At 41.3% G+C, this 23,246-nt stretch overlaps 1 protein-coding gene across 5 annotated transcripts; it reads right to left on the bottom strand.

Annotated features, from left to right (window-relative positions):
* Nucleotides 1-13,579: 13,579 nt before the first annotated feature.
* LOC131242521 (pentatricopeptide repeat-containing protein At1g18900-like) lies at nt 13,580-20,848 on the bottom strand. Of its 5 annotated transcripts, none has more exons than XM_058241215.1 (3): nt 20,710-20,848; nt 17,385-17,632; nt 13,580-16,307 (listed from the first exon to the last, which is right to left on the bottom strand). In XM_058241215.1, the coding sequence occupies exon 3, from the start codon at nt 16,302-16,304 to the stop codon at nt 13,590-13,592; it is 2,715 nt and encodes a 904-aa protein (XP_058097198.1). In that variant the 5' UTR covers nt 16,305-16,307; nt 17,385-17,632; nt 20,710-20,848; the 3' UTR covers nt 13,580-13,589. The 5 variants fall into 5 exon arrangements, with proteins under 5 accessions (XP_058097198.1, XP_058097197.1, XP_058097200.1 ...); XM_058241214.1 differs by having other exon boundaries at nt 17,570-17,632; XM_058241217.1 differs by lacking the exon at nt 20,710-20,848 and adding an exon at nt 19,275-19,427.
* Nucleotides 20,849-23,246: the final 2,398 nt, after the last annotated feature.

Genomic DNA, 23,246 nt, shown 5'->3' with positions numbered 1-23,246 from the left:
ACTGTAGAGGAACCGGCTTCTTTATTTTTTGGTTGCGATGGCAATGGTGATAGTTTTTCACCATTTATAAATTATTGGCGAGCCATTCCACGTACATGTGTGACACGTGTACCCAATCTTGTCTGTTTAAACTGTGCATCTCACTGAGAATGGAGCATGGCCCAAAACTCGAGCTAATTGGGAAATCTTAACCGTCTGATTCTGTATGTTGATTGTAGATGTAGAGAATTTTATTTTCTGACCATCTATTTGAAAGCTATCACTTGGATGGCTAGATATGTTCGATGGGTGCAGTTTTTGGCCTATGTTCCATCTTCAATAGGCTCTTGATTCGTATGATCTGGATTGATTTATATGTATGGGATTTGTAAAGGAGAGTGGTGAACTATCACCAATTGCATCGCGTTTATCCACCCCTGACTGGATCCGTACAGACAGGCCCACACCGGAGTATTTTTTTCTTTTCTTTAGTGACCCGTGTCTCACTTTCTCCACATCCCTTCCCATTTTCCGCCCCAGCGGGATTGTGTAGTGACGAGCTCACCGCGCTATCGTGTGTTGTTGATTATCCGTGGGGCCCACTGTGATGTATGTATTTTATCCACGCCGTCCATCCGTTTTTTCAGATAATTTTGAGGCATGAGCCCAAAACTGAAGTATTTCTAATCTCAAATGGACCACATCACAGAAAATAATGTGGATAGTAACGTCTACGGTTGAAACCTTCCTAGGGCCCATCCAGATGATTATTGGCCATCTAACCTGTTCGTAAGGTTACACAGACGTAGATGAAGGGAAAACACAAATATCAGCTCGATCCAAAAGTTTTGTGGCGCATAGGAAGTTTTGGACCATTGGTGTGGGTGTGGCCCACTTGAGCTTTGAATATGCTTCAATTTCGGGCTTATGCACTGAAATGAGCTCGAAAATGGACGGACGGCGTGGATATAACACATACATCACGATGGCCCGACAGAGAATCCACACGAGGCTGTAGCGTGGTGAGCTCCACGTCAGTCTCGACGTTGGAAATGTGATGTATGGATGACAAGGTTTGTAACCCAGAGGAACACACCACGATGTTCGTATTATATCCAGTCCGTCCATCCGTTTCGTCCCAACACGACAGAGATTCAAAAGTCAAGTGGGCCACGCAACTGAAGATTGAACGCTCACCATTGAAACTGTAGTTGGGGTCACAGAAGTTTTGGATCGTGGTTATATTTTCGTTTTCCCTTCATCCAGGTGGGAATCACCTTTTGAACGGGCTGGATGGCATCTAAACACCACAGTGGGCCCAGGGAGGTTTTAACCGTTGGTGTCTCCATTCCCACTGTTTCCAGTGATATGGCCCACTTGAGTTTTGAAACTCTCTCCCGTGTGGGCCCATGTCCTAAAATGAGCGGACTAAAAGGATGGACGGATTGGATATAGCACAAACATTGTGGTGGGTCGCACAGAGAATTGAGTTACAGGTAGCCCTGTAAACCCGAGTTACAGGCAAAGACGACCCTATCCAGAAAAACGAAAACGTTTATCATGTAGTGGGGCCCACCACCCTATGGAAAATGTTTTAGATGTGAATTGCGAAGTGCACTTCCGCCACACGTGCTGGCATGTGATATATCCAAGCCGCTCATCAGGTTGGGCCCATCTCGGAAATTCCACGTGCCAAAAATCAGGCAGATCCGTTGATGTGGTGGGCCACAAGTCTATTGGACGTGGATTTTATGGCCTGTTAGATGAGTTGACCAACTACTATTTTACCACGGTATCTACTCAGTGGGGCCCACCTGATGAGCGGCTTGGATGTCAATGTCTTCGTATCCAAACTAAAACAGAGCAATCGGATATGGATACTGTCCCGTTCAAATAAAGGTATCTGAATCATCCGAGAGGATTTTGGTAAGCCAGCGGTGATAGGATTATTCTTCTCTATTTAAAAGTTTATTTGGATCCTGAATCGGGTTTAGATCCAATTGTTAATCGGGCCCAGAAAATGGACCCTGGCGTAATTTGATCACGTGAAATGCCGATCCAATGGTCACATCTCCACGTGTCTGGTCACCCATTGACAGCCACAGGTCGGACCCACCATGTCTGATTCGATGAACGGATATCTGTCAGGCTTTTTCGGTCAGATACCTCTGACGATTTTAGCAAATTCCTCCGTGTTATTTGATACTCTGAAAAACACAATGCTTGATGCTCAGGCACTCAGAAATAGTACATATAGCATATATTAACTCAAATTAAATGTACTAAATTGTCTTAATCCTAAAAAGAGTAAATTTGTGGAATAATTAAAGTCTATGATTGGGACACTTGTTTGTTAAAACAGGACGGTTGGCTATTACTCAGCTTTAGCCGTTGGATAAGTGTCCGCCAATCCTATATCAAAGCGTTAATTTCGGGTTTTAATTGCTTGTATCTCACGCATGCAATTTCAAAGCGCTTGCATGTTATCCATCGGGGAAACGGATTGCGTCTTGCTCCTGCTAGACTGTCCATGCAGGGATGTGGGGCCCACCATGATGTATAAGTTTTATCTACACCATCCTTTTATTTTGCCAAATTATTTTAGGGCATCGACCCGAAAATGAGGTAGATCCAAGGTTCAAATGGACCACATAGCGGAGATCGAATACTAACTATTAAAATTTTTTTGAGAGCTGAATAAGTTATGGATCAAGGTGTTATTTGTCTCTTCCCTTTGTCGAAGTCTATATGATCTTATGAACAAGTTGGACAGCAAATAAAAATAAAGGTAAACTTTAAAAACGTTTCTATTGTGAGTGTCATTATCACCACTGGATCCTCTTTTGCAGTTCACTTGAGCTTTGGATATCTTCATTTTTTAGCTCATACCCTCAATGATATGGAGAAATGCAGGGATAAAACTCATACATCAGTGTGGGTACCATAGAACCCTGGATACATCACGGTGGGTCCCATAGAACCGCATCACGACAAGCTATCATGTGAGTATCAAGGTTTTAGTTTTTATAATGTACCCTTTTTCTCATACAAATGATGAGAACATACCAAGTAAATTTTATTTTTTATTTTTTTACATACAACCACTCATATACTCATACCACAGTATCACCAATATGGTTATTGAACCATGGACCCAAGTGTTGAAACTCGTACAAGTCTACCACCGGGGGCAAAAGTAAGGACCCTATTAATCTAATCTGGAGAGGGGGACAAGTAGGTCAGAAAATATCATTGTGGGGCCTGCTAAATAGATGGTGGGGTGTCTTCTTAGATTCCCAAGAGTGTAGAAACAAAGGATGAAGATAGAGGGTGCCTGTCCTATCTTTTGGAAGAGTCTACCTGCAATTGGTTGGTAGTGCGCACTCTTCCCTCAATGCAGTGCACACTCCACCACCTCTCATTAGAAAAAAGAAAGAAAAAATCAAAGCAAATGCCATATATACAGCCCCTTTCTACCTGTTCTGTCCTGTGAGCCCAAATAACATAACTATAGAAAATCAAACGGTCAACGAAAGTCCTTTTAAAATTTTAAAAGAGTTTTAAACATGTACCGCCCTTCCATTTTAGTATATGCCAATAACCCCTTATCTTTCCAGTATTGTTGAATAAGCCCTTGGTATGCAATCTTTGAGAGAGAAATTTTATCATTGATCATACGAAATAACAATTTTATACCTGATTTTCTGGGGGGGGAGGAATTTTCCATGCTATCCCATGTAAATATTATAGGTGAGGATCTTAACCATTTGTAATGTGGGCCCCACGACGGCATGATGACATTTGATCTCAACTACCCAAAATGTATAATCTTTTTATTGTTACATCTGGTTAAATGGAAATTTTCTTCTACTCTAGAAAATAAGTGATAAAATTATTATTTCATAGGATCAACAGCTAATAATTCTATAAATGATAAATTTTCAAAATTATTAATACTAAGGTGATTTATATCTGTGTGTGAAAAAGAGAATTAGTTGTTGATAATACTCAAAAGGGAGGAGTTTATTTATTATTATAGCTAATATATGTTAAAAACTCATTTTTAAAACATGGTTGCCCGGCACATGACAGCAATGGGTGGAATCATATGATGCTGTCCACCCAAGAACCTACACAGTCTACTCTGGTATTTGGTTTTGTACATGTGGGGCCCATGATTCAATTATCCTATATTACTGACTGCAGATCTCTATCATTGATCAACCATTCTCCTAATTCTCTAGCCCTTTTGAGTTGTACGTGGACTGCTACTGTGTTTCTGTTCTTGGGAGCATGGATCATCCATAGTGGATTGCAACAGATCGACAGTGCAGATTATTGAGCCATGGGCCCCATTTTTTTCCAACTGAAATCCTACGCTTATGCTGACGTTACTCTTGCATCAGAGATCTACTATGATTTGATTTGTTGCATGCAAATATTGTAAAGGGATCACTGATAAGACGGCTAGGATTGTGGGAATGGAGCTGGATTTGGGTCAATGATATCCACAATGGACGCATAATGAATGGTCTATAATAAGTTATAACTTACACGTGTACCGTTTAGAGGGTTCAGATGACAGAATTCATACATTGCATCAATCGGATGATCTTAGCGGGTGATTCATAGCATCAAGAAATGGACGGTAGAGAACATAAATGGTGAAATAAATGAAACAGGATTTATTATGATGCATGGATGAAGTCCAATCTGTCTATCATGTGTGCCCCCAAATGTTCTCCTTACCACCCAAAAATCAAAAATTAAGCGGGCCAAATCATACAAAATCATGACTAAGTATCTAAAAGAACTTGGTGTGGTCCACATGAGTTTTATTGCCTTATTTTTGGGTTGTCCATTCATCATAATGGATCTGATCTTCTGAGTGGATTGGATGGAATATGAAAAACAATATGGGCCCCATACACAACCTGGAAGGTTTTTAATAATGGAAACCACCATCTGTACCTGTTCCATGTGGTATGGGCCACCTGAGTCTTGGATCAGCTTGTTTTTTGAGCAAGAAGGAGAAGATATGAGGGCACACATGTGATGAAAGTACTGGATGTTATGCATGCATCATGGTGGACCCCACACATCGCGTTATGTTTAAGCTTTTGGGGTAACAGCCAAGAACCAGCAGGGAGAAATGCATAAATGAGAGCACCAGGATAATCTGTGGTTGTTATTGAACCATGAGCCATCCATGGTAGATCTGACTAGATGAACGGTCCCCATTCGCAAGCTCCCATGCCACGTGTACACTATAGAAAGAGTTGTATCATAATTCATACATTCCCCCCTATTTGCTAATGCCAAGCTGTTGACTTGAAAGGTTCCCTTTCGGTGGTGGAGTTGTTAGACAGATTTCTTCACACATCAAACACATGCCTTTCTATAAGATCCTTCATCTCTATCCATCCCCTTTTAGCTATTGGTGGGTCTCTCTCTCTCTCTCTCTCTCTCTCATTATCCTCACGAAATTCATGAATGATAAAGATGGAGCATTACAAGTTCTTTTGTTTGGCTTAAAATGCTATTATTCTGAAGAGAAGGGCCCAGTTTGAAACACCTGTAATAAAAACTTCAGTCTGGGTGAATCTTATCAGACAACAAATCCAGTGGTTGTGATGAAAAGTGGGCCCACTTTTTCATTCCCACCTTCTAATAATTAAACCCACATCCCTTTTGGTCAACATGGGAGAACAGTCAACGCCCACTCCATACCTCTGACTAAACCACACACTCCATTAGTCAAAGGCAAACGATCACTATACATTTGACTCGAGACCAGGCCATTCTACCATCTCCCACCACATCGTGGCCATATGATTGGTCATCCAGAGTAAAATTAGTGGGCCCCACGATGGATGGACCGTGCTCTGCATCACACCAACCGGATGATCCTGTGTGTTCATTTGGTCTAACCATCCATCTTTCCCATGCATGTGTTGCGCGTGGTGAGTGGACGAGTCTGATTTTTCGGCCAGGTCCTTATTGTGGCGGCCCATGCCTGATGAATGGTCAAGATTCCCTAAGTGTGCCATGTTGATATTTGTCCCATGATTCATTATTCAAAACAGATGATCTTACCAAACTCAGTGCAGATAAGGCCTGGACCTAAAGTCTTCCGTATACGAAGATCAAATCATCAAATATCTGTCTTTTTTCCTGGACCGTTTTGTACTTCTTCCGCAACCGTCTGTTTTTGGGCCACCCATAAAAGGATAAGAAACCCCAAATCTGGGATTTTTTTAGAAGTACACCATCCACAGGATGGAACACAAGATCAACGGTCTGGATGACTTAACCATGGGTTCCTCCGAAAAATGTTACTGATAGTCCACCACTATTGTAAAAATGATGCTGACTATTAAACTGTGCACGTCGAATAGTTGTACAGCAATCTCGACCGTCCAAATCACTGACCCAATTGGGAATAGATCATAACCCAGTATCTACACTGAAACCATCTGATCTTTACTGCTATTTAATTTTTAACCATCAATTTGAAAGCCATCACTTGGATGGTTACGAATTCTTTATCAGCAAGATTTTAGAGATATGATCCATCCACGATGTGCCCCACAAATTGGATGGTCTGGATTATTGCACATGAGTGCCACATGTAAGAAGGCGAACTAGCATAGGAGTCCACTATCTACTTCAAGTATGAAGAAAGTCAACAAAATCACTTTTTTCTGCAAAAAAAAAAGGTCGTGGGAATATTACATAGATCTCTCTGGGCCACATGAATTCAAACGTACCAGCATCAGTTACAGTGCCTATAACGAGAATCTTAAAAAGTAAACAGTATAACCGTATCGGCACCACCGATATTCCTACTACCATATTAGGACAGTTTTTTTTTTTTTTGTTTAAAACACACGCACACACTCACACGGTAGTGGGATTTCACCACCTATGGGTACTCGAACCCTGAACCAGGTGTTGAAACTCATAAGAGTCTAACACTAGAGTAAGAGTAAAGACATACAAGTTGCAGCATTTTTGTTACAGGATGAAAAATGTTAAGAGCATTTCGGAGCCCCAACAGGAGAATATATACAAAGGAATACATATGTATACACATACATAAATGAAATTTAATTAGTATACATTTCTAAATAAGAGATGGTGTAACTAAGGTTTATTTTGTATTATATCTATTACCAAGAACTCCATTTTTACTTCATTACTTTGTATATATTCATTTTTATCTAGATTTAATTAAATCATTTATATTAGATTTTATATTATTGTATTATTTCATATTTGGAATTATTCCTCATGTATAAATTTAGGACCTTATACTCAATGAAAATCAAACAATTATTGGATATTTCAATTTTTATTTTTTCTACTTTTAATAAATATTTATTTTTTCAACTTCTAATTTTTATTAGTATCGTTCATTAGATATAGCTTAATCTCTATATCATATAAAGCTCTTTCACAAAAATGATATTGTTAGATATAGCTTAATCTCTATATCATATAAAGCTCTTTCACAAAAATGATATCGACATTCAAGGGAACACACCAAGGAGATAAGCCCATGGAATTAAGAAAACCATCTTACAACTCTAGAGAGATAGTAACCCATCTAGATGACTTCGACATTGAAAAAGCATGTGATTGGATAGAATGACTCTTGTGCATTTTGAATTTCAAAGTAAGTGGGTCAATTTTGTCATGATTGACTGAGTCTCGGCGGCCCTCACCCGTGGCGCCTCATATGAAGCTCTATTTGCACAAAACTCAAATTTTATTGTATTTTGTTTTGAAATAATTTTTTTTTTAAATGAGGAATTTCAAATATTTTAGTTTTCTACTAAATTTAAAATTTTTTCTTATTTTTGTGTTGTGGATTTAGTTTCACATCAAAGTTTTCAAAGAAAATTATATATATATATATAAGATAAGCTTTTTGCTTGGAGGCTTGAGCGTATGTGAATATGTCCAGGGCATTGACCACACGCGCACACTGTGTCATGTCCAGCTTGAGTTTGTGTGCTCGTGCGCATGGGTGACAGGACGGGCTAAGCCGTGTGTGCAGGTGTACGGATCAAACCCTTTTGAAATAGTGCTTAATGCATCACTTAGGAATCTATATGATGACTTTCATACCCTTTAAATAAAATAATTGTAAAAAAAAAAAACACATGAAAATCATATTTGCTCTCCTATGAAAAATTATGTTCATTATCTGTTTTATGAGTTTTCGGTTGCTGAGTTCATTACTAAGTTAACCCAGCACATTCGGGTTAAACTAAAAGTGATTCAATCCCCCATACAATGAGTGCACCACTAGAATTGAGTCATATTCATTGTATCATGAAGATTGATTGCTCTATAAACCTCTTGCAATTGAAACACTATTCAATTGGTGAAAATTCAATTTCAAGCCGCGTGACTCACATCACGCCTCGACTCAACTTTATTAGTCTTTTATCTCATTTTTTTTTTCTTTTTTTTCTTTTTTTTTTTTAATAATATATTTGATTCAAGCAAATATACCAACAAATCTCTATGAGTGTAAACAATATGAACATTTTAAACGCATTGGAGAGAATTTGACCATCATTTTATACACGTCCAAAAAATAACACTTGGGAGCTTTTTTTTTTACTCCAAGACTTGCTGAACTTATAAAGTCTCCAGTCGAGTCATCACTCACTGAGTCAGGCTAAGCCGGTCAAGTCAGGAGAGGTAACTCGTACCAAACTAGATCAGACTCGACCTTGTCTGAGTCAACTCAGACGAGTTGGCAATTCATTCTTGGGAGTGTCCGATGATGGTGGGGATGGTTAGTCTAGTATGGGGAGAGAGAAGCTGATGAGCCTTGATCGAAGGTGGGACACACCCTCATCTACGCATGGTAATCTAGTACAGCTCCTTTAAATTGGATTGTTCCTCCCTGTTGCAAGTCTACCATTTTCAGGGAATGCAACTAGTTTCTTTCACTAAACTTATCTGGGCCACACATGTAGAAAGCGGATGATCCGAACCGTCCATCTTCTGGTAACTGCCAGTGATGGGCCACAATCCAAACTTCACGCCGAATGGATGATTCCGACCATTTATATGTATAATTATACGCCGGCTGTTGAAAAGAATAATCCTTACAGTTTGATTAATTACCTGACAACTGCTCATCCATAATAGCAACCGAAGATGGACGGTCTCAATCATCCGACCATCTCAACGTGTAGGCCCCCCACGCGCTGGTGAGCCTTTGAACGTCCTCAAAGCATAAAGAACTCATGCAACTATGCATGCCTTTCCAGGGCCACTTGCCGGTTCACCAGTGCATAAAATGGCCCTCCTAACGAACGAACTGACCTTCTTCGGTGTAAGGCACTGAGAAGTGGGGCCCAGGTAATGAATGGTCGTAGTGTCTTCCAAAGGGTCGTCCATGAACAAACTCAAGAGAGGGTCCAGGTATACGTTAGGAGAGGGATTGTGCGGAGGGTCCTTCTCAAGACAATACATGTGCACCGGCCCCTATTGAGTGGTGGAGATGCTTCCTTGGCTTCCCATATTCTATTCTATGGTGGACACGACACATCGTAACAAAGTTATAGCATGAAAGAGATGGACGGTGCAATGGAGTTTGAGATTGGTGCAGATTCTCCACAAACGACCTTTTGGTCCCTCTCATTTGGTACTCAGCCTGAGGATTTGTACAAGTTACTCGGGTTCTCTGTTCGTACAAGTTTGGCGTATGATCCGTTCGATCTAGACCGATGGTCTGTTGGGCCCAACAGCTGATGGATTATTGACCTCTAGAAATCTCCAGATTAGGATAATCCTAGCCGTCGAAATCAGGCCTTCTTTCGATCCAATGAGTACCGGTCCGTTGTTTCTCTCTTAATTAGTTTCTATCTGCGGGCCACAAATCAGGATGGGTTTTAAAACAACAGACGAATTGTATCATCGATCATTCACGGTGGGTCCGACTTCTGCAAACCGAGAAGCAGAGTATACGGCGCTAGTTATTCAGGGGTGGGGGTTTGTATAACTACTACAACTTGAGACTTTGGACGGTTGGATTTTTTTCCATCCGATTTCACATCATTCAGTCATCTCGACTATATTCTTCTGCTCTTTTCTTCTTTGTTTTCTTCTTCTTTTTTTCATAGTCCAAAATGAAAATCGAATCAATAAATCATGATGTAAGATGCAAGAGGGTCCACATGAAGATTTTACTTGCGGGAACGGTCCCGATTGTGCAATTACCGGGTGTGATTTGGTCCCCTCTCTAGAAGGTTCTATGGAGGGGACTTGTGAAATGACATGCACTTGGTGCCATAGCGTTTGGGGAGCTTAGAGTAATCAAAGACAAGATGGATGGTCAGGAGCATCCGAACATGCATTTATTTGTACCGCATTATTACCATATTTGAGATTTGATAGTGTTCCCTGTGTGGGTTTTAAGCATGGGAGGCCATCAGGACCGTTCAATTAGTAGGTCAACTCTCAGGCTGGACAAAACCCAAGTCCACATTTACTTGGACAGAAGGTTTTTGCGGTCACACCAAGGAAACGAATATTCAACAAACAATCACCCAGTATTGTCCATGGCAATGGTTGAAAAATTGCTCCAATCAGGCAATCTTAACCATCCAAAGAAAAGCTTGCAAACTGGTAGTTATGCCCAAAAATAAACAAGTATACATATGCGTGCCACCATATATTTGCTACGGGCCACAGCTGGTGGACGAAAAATGTGCAACCATGAACAACTCAAGGGGCCCACCAGTTAATGGCCCACATCAATGAGCCATACCATCTTGATTTGGACAATTTCCACACACACACACACAAGCTCCCTGTCCAGCAATATCGACTTCATGATCAACAAGCATATCAGGCTGCTATTCGAATCATGTATCATGTAATTAGTGACCGTTGAATCCAAATTGGCCCTCTTTGAAATGGAATAACAAGTTGGGCATGTCAATCACTGCCATTGAATTCAGCAGCATGGAGAAGCATAGATCAAAGGCCGTCTATAACCTGACCGGACACAAATGCCCTTCTCGAAGGCCTATATATCCAGTTATGGTGGTGTTTGAGTCTACAACTAGGCCACCGTTCGCATCATTTTCTCCGTGTAAATGTTAAGTTTTAGTTTCGTATGGGCAAAAGCATCTTTCCAACCGTAATACCTTCCAAGGAGAGAGAGTTGAATGTCTGTTGAACTGGGCTTTTTACTAGTGTGGTGCTTTTAGAGAGGCCGATGAAGCTCTCATTCAAGTTGGCTAGTCTCCCAAACATGAGAGGACTGGGCTCCTATTGGATTTTGGTAATAGGAGACCTTGCCTTGGCCCAGTTGCAATAGGAAATACCTCGGGACTCGCCTGAGCCCCACAAGCCTACTCCTTGATTGAACCCACCTCCCAGTCGATTTGCCAACACCCACAGCTAACATTTCAACCGAACACATTGCGTCCGCCACTGATCGTCATACTCATAAAGCTATTTGCAGTCGGTGTCACACGTCATGAGGAGAGCGCGCTAAAGAAAGGCAGCTTAGAATAGGTTAATGAATTCAAATGGTTAAAGATGGGCACAAGTTGCTTGTAACACTTGCTGCAAGGCCTGCACTGGGTCCAAATCAAATGGTTCCCCATGTCTACAACAACCAAGAACAGCTATGGGGAGTTCCTTTCAAAGCGATGAGGACCTCGCCGCCGCCTGCCTGTTGGGATTCGGATTGCACCAATAGCATTGTTCGTGGCCCACATCGACACCAATTGCAACCTCTCCATCCCAGGTCTCCCACGCTTGATTACACAATGAAGGAGTTGGAGCTTAGGGAGGTCATCTACTGTCGGCACGCTTCAGATCAGCCCAGATCCCTTCTGGGATGGCCCCATGTGTGGGCAAGCAAAGCAAACAATAATGTAAACTTTAATCCTCCATTGCTTTTAATCATAAACATTTATTTCAATAACAACATTAAAATGACCGAAATATCTCACAATCCCGCATGATCATACCTGCCTTCCCAAACTCGTCCATGACTCTCTTTGACGATATTAGAATTGCATAATCTTGAACTCCTTTCAAAGATATCTCAGTGTACTTTTAAACAAAGATCAATTTCATGACATACAAACATTGTTTGATATCCGGAAAAAATAGCACATGAAATAAGTGATGAAAATACCAAGGGAAACTTGCTAAACAAACTCCAACTCTAACGACCAGATAACTGACTGATGGTGTGGTCTACAATGTACATTAGGACTGTTGATATATTATCATATCAATCTTGACCTTCATTGTGCTTTAAATCTTTAATCTAGACAGTTGGATGGTCCAAATCCTTGATCATGAACCATAGATGGGACTGATCTTGATCGGCCAGCTTATGCAGCCCAGGTGCATCAGAGATCTGTACTCATTATGAATACTATGACACATTGTTACTTTTTTCTTTTTCTTATCATCTCATCTTCATAAAACTAAATATTTCCTAATTCAATTCTCTTATGCATCCAAACACAGCCTAAAGCTCTGGCAGTTTCTGATCAATGAAGCCAAAGAACGAAAACCAAGCAGAGGAAATTCCAAAAAAAAAAACGACAAAACAAAAAAAAACAAAAAGAACACTTATATGAAAAGAGGAAAGCTTATACTGATAGCTAGGGGACAAAAGAACTCAACAATCTGAGCACAGTAGATAAGTCACCGCCAAAAGCATCAAAGGAAGGGTAAAATGGTCATGAAAAGTATGTGTCCATTTAAAAAATACTTTGTTTTCTGGCAAAATTGGCTCGAGATGCATGTCATTCAATGACATGGTACTGGTCAACGCAGCCCACCGCATATTTTGACCTCAGTTGCAGGACTACTCATGCCACTCTGGCTTCACACTCATGCTCAAAACTCCAAATTCTAGTCATTTATACTATTAACATTTATATATATATATATATATATATATATAAAAGACATTTATCCAAGCTCTCAGATGCCACTCCCGCTTCCAACTGGTACTCAAAGGTCCAGATTCCCAGCCACTTTAACGTTTTGAAAAAGCCATTTCCCAACTTTCTGACCCAAATATACTGCCGTTTGCGCCGCACGCTTTGTGAAACTACTACTTCAAGTTATTGGTAACTATCCAAGTGAAAACGATCTTAATAGACGAGCAATGTGGTGGGCATGGAATCATGGATGCTTTCGCATGAAGATGGAATTAAGGGTAGTCCTAAAGGGTCTTCAAAAGAAAGCTTGCGGTCCTAGAAGCTTCTAGTCTTATGAGTTAGGATCCAACGAATCAGGTTTGCCAATGGCTATGGCTTATGGGAATGGAATACATATGTGATCAACGGTCTGATTATAGTGATTTTCATGAGGATCATAAATGGCATAATTTCATGGCATCACAACTCAGAATAATCTAACATAGCCGTTTAATTTAATACAACTGTTCTAATCGGACGGTTCATCAAATCTTAAATCCTAAAATGCAGGGCATGCTCACATCCCCTCAACAAAACTGCATTATGATACAATGGAAGAGAGAGAGAGAGAGAGAGAGAGAGAGAGAGAGAGACTCACAGCAAGTGCATACGTGGAGAGACAGAGACTCACAGCAAGTGCATACGCTCCACATATGATTGGAGTAACCATCGGCTGAGAGAATCCCCACATCCCACGAAACACCCTGAGTTGCCATTTTCAGTGAAGAATGGAAACCCAAAGAGATGTAGCAGCTCCTGCACAGACTGTCGAACCATAGAAGAACCCGTGACCCTGCTGCGCCTGCCCCAACCTGTCACAATATCGATTCGGTTGGGTCCAATGCCCGACGCAAGCATTTGGCGGCGGAACCATGCCAGTGTCCTTGAGAGTGCTGTCACAGCAGTTCCATCAGACATGACATGGAGATTAATAAGCCAATATGAGGATCTCTTTTCTCTCACTGCATCTGGGTAGAGATTCCTCAGTGCGGCCACCTCCCACACAGAGCCCGCCTCCTCCTTGAGACCCGATTTATGAAGGAAATCTATAACAGCATCCACCAATCCTCTCTTGCTCTCTCTATCCTCAGTGTGCATCAGATCCAAGAACTGGGCTGCATGGTCCCGAACATTCTGCCCATCTGGTTCTGCTGCTGGCATGGTCAGTAGGAATACATGTGCAGGGTGGCCAGTGATTGCCATGAGCTCACAGCATAAACCCATGTCACCTGGAGATCGTGTGTCTGTACAGCAGCTAAGGAGGAGCGTATATGTCTGCAACGAGGGATGCAAACCCAAACTCAACATGCTCTGCAGCACATCATGGGCATCAGAGAACCGGTTGGCCCGGAGGAATGCACTGAGCAGCGAATTGCAAGTGGGGACGTTTGGCCGCAGCCCTGCATCAAGCATTGACTGATACCATCCTCGGGCCTTGTCAACGTCGCCAGCCTTCCCCCACAAGTCCACCAGGAGACCGTACACATGCTCATCAGGAACCCAATCCTCCCGTTTCATCTCTGCAAACACAGCTTCCGCTTCATCGAGATACCCGCAATGGCCAAGGACCTCCATAACAATGCTGTAAGTAACCTTATCAGGCTGGAAACCTGCAGTTTGCATGTCCCTGTATAGCCTCAACGCACAAGGATAATTCCTTGCCTTTGCTTGCAAGGCAATCATGATGTTGTAAGTGACCAGGTTAGGGACACAACCCTGTGCAACCATCTCACAGAATAGCTTATAAGCAGCAGAAAGATGGCCCGCTTTCCCAAGGCAATTGATGATCACGCTGTATGTAAATGTGTCAGGAGAGAGGCCCGCTTCTTGCATCCTTCTGTAAATATCCATTGCAACTTCGAGATACCCAGCTTTAGCATGGATGTCAATGAGCGTGCAGTAAGTAACCCGATCAGGTCTGCACCCCACTTCCTGCATTTGGTAGAAAACGTTGACTGCCTCATCCATATAATTTGCACGGCCATAGCTGTGAATCAAACGGTTATAAGTTACCACATTTGGCTGGCAACCATCCCTGATCATCTCATCGAGAAGCCTCCTTATGGACCCAAACAGTCTGGCCCGTCCAAGGATGCCAACCATGGTTGTGTAGCTATGCTCATCATGCTTGAACCCATCCTGACATTTCAGCCAGTAGAAAAAGCCAAAAGCAACGGAATGATCTTGAAGCAGTTTCAGAATTTGGTTTGCTTGGTAAGCATCCAATTTACAGCTAAGATTACCCAGAGCCTCTTCCGCAGCAGGTCCCCATTTTAGATGCCGCAAAATGTGATAGACATGATCAACTATGCGGCCCGTGTTTACAGATGGACTAACAAATGGAGCAGCTCCTGCGTGCATTCTAATAGATCTCGTAGGCTGTTGCACCTTATCCACTGGGTGCCCAGACCTCATGGCCGGACCTGCAGACATTCTTGCAGATCTCATAGGTTGCTGCACCTTATCCACAGATCCAATTGTTTCAGACATGGCCGCTGCAACTTCTTCTGGTTTCCTTCCACCAGACTTCACATTTGGAAGGACACCAGATGAACGAGATTTTGCTCTCCGAGGTACTGGCCGCCTCCGATTCTGTTTATTGGAAGCTGAACTACGAGTCCCTGCAGAAGTCCCCATCATTTCACTCGGAACATGTTGCAAAGCTTTCACTGGACCAGGCTTTCCGGCTTTACCTTTGGGATCATGATTTTGAGCTCTGGATCTCGACCCCGTTGCTGTGTCAGCAGATAGATTTGATTGGACTTCAGAGAAATCAGCTGCTTTTTTAGACTTCCCATTTGATGAACTGATGTTGCTGAGGGGCCTAGTAGAATCGACCATGCAATTCTGGGGCACAAGTAGCCCACTGCCATCTAATGTTGGGATCCTGTAGTTCACTAGATCGGATAAGACACCAACCATCGCAATGCCAGCCTTAATTAAATGATCGGTAACCAGCAGAGATGAATGGCCCAAATCTTTCTGAGCAGCATGGACATTGTTATCTGTAGAACTACCATCTGACCTCAAAGAAGAGCTGGGAGCAGACGGAACATGTGTGGTGGAAGCTGGGTAGCCACAGCTTTCAGTTTTGTAATAACTGAAAGGTCCTCTTGCATCAGTAGAAAGAGGTATTCCTGCTCCTGGTGTGGTTTTAGATGCCAAGGTGGGGGCTTTTTGTGTGAACAGAATATCAGCACTTGTTGACTGTCTTTTGGAAACGCAAGTTTCATCTTCAGAGCATGTGCACGAAGCTCCATCTGCAGCACCACTTCGTGAGCCACTAAGGAAAAAGGATCTGGCACACTGAGAAAGAGTTCCAAGCTGCTTTGTTCTTAACATTATCTGCAATGAGTATATTTATTCAGTACAATTCTCCAAAAGAGGGCATCACTAAATAAAGTAACGACAAGTTGACAACCACATCAAGTCATCAACTACAGTAACAATTGGGTATGGGCTACTATGAAAAACAACGCCAAGGAAATATACTATTGTGATCGTTGTGTACCACTCAAAGGGAATTTTAAAAGGATGGTTATAAGACCAGCCATGCTTTATGGGACAATTTTAGGCAGTTAAGGAAAAGGAACATGTCCATAGGATAAGTGTGACTGAAATGTGGATGCTGAAATGGATGAGAGGCAAGACAAGAAAAGATGGAATTAGAAATGAATGCATTCAAGGGTATTTAGGAGAAGCACCAATAGGAAACAAGACGAAGGAAAGAACACTTAGATGGTTTGGTGATATGCAACAGGGACCAGGAAATATGCTGGTTAGGAATGAGATGGTACAAGTTGAAAGCTCTAAAAGGGCAAGGGGAAAGCCCAAAAGGATGTAAGTGGAGGAAGTGCGGACTTGATGACCTATGGTCTAATTAAAGTTATGGCCCTTGGTAGAGTGTTATAGAGGAAAAAAATCATGTAGCGAACACTTAGATGGTTTGGTGACATGCAACAGAGACCAAGAAATATGCTGGTTAGGAATGAGTTGGTACAAGTTGAAAGATCTAAAAGGGCAAGAGGAAGGCCCAAAAGGATGTAAGTGGAGGTAGTAAGGACTTGATGGCCTCTGGTTTAATTGAAGTTATGACCCTTGATAGAGTGGAATAGTGGAAAAAGATTCATGTACCCAACCCCAAATAGTTGGGATAAGGCTTAGATGATGAGGAGGAAATATATAATATTCTATTGTGAATTTGTCTATCCAAATTGTTCATGCGGTGGGCCCCATGGTGGATGCAAAACCCCTAAGATGAGGATGGATAGGATCATTTGATAGTGAATATAGAGTGCCGTGGCCCATGAAATTATGAGACCCATCACATGAATAATTTGTGTTACCAAATTGGTGTGATCACCTATAGTATGGTCAAACAAAAAATTGTCGTTTCTTTCAATCAAGCATCATATAATATACCTAAACATTGTTGGTCCTTAAAAAGAATTTTTTCTTTTTTCTTAAAAGTCACTCCTGATATGAAACCATTTCACTCGAGCCAAGTCATTCCATTAGTTGCAAAAGGTGGGAATGGAAAACCAGAAGGAATTATCAATGACTTAAAGGAGTTAAATGACTTCATGGTGGAAAGGTTCGTAGTGTACTCTATCTTTGGACGTTCTGCACTTCTATGATGCTGGTTGACATGTATCCTGTTCCGATGCTTCCTGTAGCCAAGAATAGAAATATACACAAGTCAAGAAGAACGGATCTCAAAAAGAGCAATTTAAAAAAAAAAAAAAAAACAGAACAATACATGCCAACCAAACAGACCAATGCCAACAAGGCCAAACAAGATAGCCTGGATTTTTCTGTTAAAGGCAGCTAAACAAAATCAAGAAAGCAATTTAGTTAATCATTTTTCTATAAGAGAAAAAACTTAGTTCTCCGCAGTGCAACTTCCAAGTGTTAGGTAAATAGATACAATATCAACAAATAGTAGGAACCTAGCAGTGCAAGGGGGATACAGGGAACGTAGGTATTTCCTTCATTCACTCATCTGCTCTTCTCACTCATTTCATCCTTCCATCCAGATTAGGGAATCGAGCTCAATCAATCATTCCAAAGGAGCTTTACAGGGAGAACTTCATACAAGTTACTGTCCAATGGGTATTTATGCCAATGTTTAGCTTCACAAGTCTCCCTTGTATCTTAAAAATATTTTGTCACCAATTTTCTGTTCCAAGGGAATTTCCTTTTTAAGTTTCCTTTGTAAGTACTTCCCACCAGGCACATTTTCTACAGAGTTACTTGCACCCTACAAGGAAAAAACATATTATCATGTTTAGGGTGCAGATGGTAAAAAGATTTTGGGTGCTCTAACAGGGAATAGCAAACCTCAGCAAAGAAGTTAGAGAATTTCATTCTGAGAATTAGATGATGCCATGTATTCTGCTGCATCTTCCTCACTTTCCATCAGTTTCCCCTCTTAAATGCCACATACATCACCCAATTCAACTATTGCTTACTTAACAAACAGTCACTGTTCCTCTTCATTCACATGGTTGAGTTGGAAGAACAACTGTTATTGCGCTTGTGCCATGATCTGTTATTCTGGGAATTTGAGACCAGAAACAACTATAAAAATTAGCCATCCACTAAGCCCGTGTTTGGATACATGCATTCCAAGGGGAAAGAAATGAAAAGATAATGAGTAGTTATTTCCCCAACCACTTTTGAAACATTGATTCCAATTTTAGGGGTCATATTTGGATAGCAAGTGCAAATAACATATTTGTGAGACAACAGTCATCTAGTTTCTTGTGCTAGAGAATTGAAACTATGAAAGAGTGCAATTATTGCTTGATGGAATTCTCCATTTTCTTTGCGATCAAAACATCTCAAACTATCAAGTAAATGGAAAGCCTTTTCCATTTTCATTGGAATTGGTGACATCCAAGCATTCCCTAAGCAGTGGGTGGATAGCAGCTACCAATTAGCTACAACTACTAGTAGAGTTGTACATCGAGCCGAGTTGTGCCAAGCTCAGCTTGGCTTGGCTCAGGCTTCGAGCTCAACATGCTAGCTCACCTCGGCCGATGGTTTGTGCCAAGTCAAGCAAGCTGGTCGAGCCAAGCCAAGCCGAGCCAAGCTATCTTTAGTAACAGCTAAAAGCCTTTTTTAAAAAAGATATGAACAATACATGTAATTTAAAATTTTAAAGAACAGTAAATCTAAAAGTGTAATCCATTCAACACCATTAATATTTTAAAAACATATGTTTAACACAATATAACAAATGTTAAACCAACAATTTAAAAGTGTAATCCATTCAACACTACCAATAATAACAGAATATGAATAATTAACCTCCTTCAAACAGATGGAGGTGCAGTCTCACCTAGATTCTCGATCTTGTCCTCTACCTCCTCCTCAGTGTCAAAAGTGCTATTGCCTCAGATTGGCCGCAATTAATCTTCTATAAAAACAAGTGCATCAATTGTTTTTAACAAGCCGAATTGAGGACTGAGTTGAGCTTCGAGCTGAGCTGAGTCGAGCTACCTGCTGCTAAACCTAGACTTGTTATTTTTCCGAGCTGAGTCAAACAGGCCTCAACCCGTCCTGAATCCCCCTTTCAGGATGAGGCGATCTATGCTAAACCAAGTTGAGCTGAGCAGCTTTTCGAGCTACCTCAGCTCGTGTACAGCTCTAACTACAAGAGAAGTCGACACACCATCTTCGGCCAAGCTATCAGCTATAGACTTTGAAGCTCATGGAGTAACCTGAAAACAGCTGACCAAAAAGGTTGGGACAATGCTATGATGGGATAACTTGGAAATAGGCAGGCCCAAGACCAGCCTCTGATATAATCTCATGAACAGTGAATCATTCTTTCCATTGGGAACTTGTAAGAGGCTAAGACCCAAGAGATATTGAACTCAAAGCTATGTTTGCATGCACAATCAAGAAGGTAATGACTAAAAATGTTAGGACGCATCCTGGCATTCATAACTAGCAAGAGGCCCTCAAATTGAGGTTATGTTCCCTTCAACACCAATTTCAAAGGAACGTAATTGCAGATCAAAGCCTCTTTCTTCAACATGATTATTAAGGTGCCTGCAATTTGGTCATTTCCACAAGGACGATACTACAGAGATCGTTTGCCACCATTTTCTAGACAGGGGTGACTCATCCAATTCCACCATACACGTTCCATACATGCACATAGATCCCTGACCCCCCAAATTGTAGGGCTCGCTAAATCTCGACCAAACGATCATAGCCATCAAAGTTAGTGGCTACCAAAAGAACAGCTGAAGCCCAATTTCAATAGGTGAACTCTCAGATGATTAAAAGTTAAAACTGTTCGATGGGTGTGATTTCCGGGAGATGCTCCATCCACAAAGGGGCCCACAATTCGGGCCATCCGAGCTCCGGATACTCGTGCATGTACAGCTAAGAGTACCCACCGTTCTACTAAAAAAAAAAAAAAAAAAACAGATGCTTGTGAACTATCAGACTGGTCTAACCCTTTCAAAGTAATTGAACTAAACTATTGCAATTCAATTCAATAGTGCATCCAAACATAGCCCAAAATCAACACAACAACTAATTCTGTCATCCAAACACAATTTTCCCGATTTCTGATGGTGTTCCTACTTTAGTTTGGCAATATTCAAAAGAAAATGCAAGATTTCGGTGCTAATTACCGGACTAAAATTATATGCCATGTGTTGAAATTTACAGTAGATCAACAACTCTAGTCAAAATGGAAGATTGAGAGAGAGAGAGAGAGAGGAATCACCTGTACAGAATGAGGCGGACAGAAAGAGAACGGAATGGAGAAGAACAGAGGCGACTGAGTCTTCTCTGCCTCCTACGTTAGCTTCCAAGCAAGTTGGGGTGTGCGAGTCATATCGAGGCTTTTAAAACCCTAAATTTTTTCTTTTTTTTTTTTTGAGGTCTCAAATCCAACCGGTTGGACCACAAGTTGTAGTCCATCCAGAGATTAAATTCTAATCTATTGAGTGAATGAGAAATCCAAACCTTTCAATTGGTTTTCCCCACTATTATAATCAATCTAGTAAAAAATCATCCACATCTAATCGTCATCTGGGTCAGATCATATAAACAAATGCCTTTCTACTGACACATGTGCAGTCCATTAAATTAGTGGATGAGGCTAAATTTTAAATTTAAAAACCAAAAAAACTAAAAAAAAAAACAGCTTCTTTCCAACTCATTGGATGGATTGGATTTTAGAAAAACATTGAGGGTTGAAGTTATCTAGCAGTTGAACAATAACTTGTAGTCCAACTGGTTGTACTTGATACCTTCTCTTTTTTAACGAACACTTAAATATCAACTTCAACACAAAACTTTCTTTCCCGGAAATGTGTCTGATGTGTATAAAATCTGATCCATTTATGATGTGGGAATCACCATGGCTGTTAAATAAAATAAAAAATTTTAAAAAAAAAAAGTAACGAAGGTCCATTTATTAGGTGAACGGCACCTCTTGAATGAATTTACAGCCAATCGAGTGACACAATACACGAATTGGCATATCTAACGAATGAATTGTTCCAATTTTTCTTGAAAATGATATTTTATAGTTGGCCCACCTTTTTCACGGATAGGATTCTCTACACACCTGATATTTTGGCATTTTTTTAATTTTTTAAAGGTGTTTGCTAAAACTTAACAAACGACGCTGTAGGTGAACATTTCTTTTTTTTATGTAATCGCGTTTCAGCCGGCGGAGTCTGTTTCGCCTTTGTCGCGACTGAGGACACAGCGTGTGTCGCCAGCCCCTAGGATCCACATTCTCAGATAGTCCGATGATTTCAACGGGCCTTATTATCTCTAATACCATTAGTAACTATTTCATAATCACGTTTCATTGATGATACTAACCTTCAATTTTTAGAGTTGAATGAGAATCATTGAAAGTTTTTCACTGTTCTAAATTCATGTATAGATAACATAGACCAGATATCATCAATACAGTGTAATTTGTTTATATTAGCCATATAGAATATTTTTTTTTAATGGACGGTTCCGATCACCGGAACACTCATGACGTGGGCCCCAGTGAGCAGCGACAGACGCTGGAGCCTGTCTCGCGACAGAGGCAAAACGAACTCTTTTGAACGTAAGGTAGAACTTGGGTCTGCGTGGCAGCAAAACCGAGTAAGACGTTGCGGTGGGGTGATTTCTAGCGTGTCATGAAGTGATTTAAATATCAGGCGGTTTAATTATCAGGTGGGCCACGTGTCAATGACGTAAATGAACAGTTAGAGAAATGATGACGGATGGTCGGGGCTCTTGTTGGGCCCGGATGATGAGTGGACCGGTTGTATTTTGGGAATGGGAAATTAATAACGGGGCCCACTTGATGAGTGGCCCATTTCTCTCGTATTGACAATTCGACACGTGTGACGCGAATTGCACCTAACTCTCTCTTTTGCTCGCGCGAATCACCAAGTATCACGCGTTTCTTGTTGCTCAAGACACTTTTTACTGTTCCCGATTGCGCGTTTACTGGACCCAGAAAATACAAAAGAGATTCTCGCGCGTAGAGAATGAAAAGGTGAATCGAGTAACACGTGACAGGTTAAAACACATGTAAGTGATCTGATCCATGTATTTATCTCTATGTTGTAATTTATTTTAGAAATTGATATCAGGGTCTACACATGCATATGGATGACGCTGACTACTTTCTGTCCGTTCATCATCTTCATCTGTATGTAACCTGACTGATAAGTAAATTGGCCTGATTTATAGAACATGCCATTTTAACGGTCGGTTCGATCAAATGGTTGGCCAAGATCTTCCAGAAGGATGCCCCGTTGGCACGTGTATCTGATTCACCACTTCGCTCTTCGTTTTCATGAATTCGCACGTGGCAGTCGCCCCACCGGAAAGCTGGATACCATGCAATTGACCAAGATCCAGTCATTAATGTGGTGGGTTCTGTGAACGACATCATTGACATGACCTCCAAATCATGGTCATCCAGTCATCAGCTGGGCCACACGTCTGTCGATAACGGGGTTCCCGAGAGAAATCCGCTCCGTCCATTTGTTTCTCAACCTCACAGTAGGATAGGATTCTAAAAAACAGGCAGATTCAAAACTCATGTGGGCCACAGGCCAGGAAACAGTGAGGATGGAAATGTCAACCGTGGAAAACTTCTTGGAGCCAAACATGATACCTATATGCCATCCAAACCGCTAATAATGTTATACACACTGGGACAAACGGCAGGCATAAATATCATCCTGATTCAAAACTTCTGTGGCCCACAAATGTTCCAATGGTAGGCGTTCAATCCAT

The sequence above is a fragment of the Magnolia sinica genome, chromosome 4 (genome assembly GCF_029962835.1).
Source record: "Magnolia sinica isolate HGM2019 chromosome 4, MsV1, whole genome shotgun sequence".
Lineage (NCBI taxonomy): Eukaryota > Viridiplantae > Streptophyta > Magnoliopsida > Magnoliales > Magnoliaceae > Magnolia > Magnolia sinica.
The sequence above is the reverse complement of the archived record's forward strand: the minus strand, read 5'-3'. Positions and strand labels throughout refer to the sequence as shown.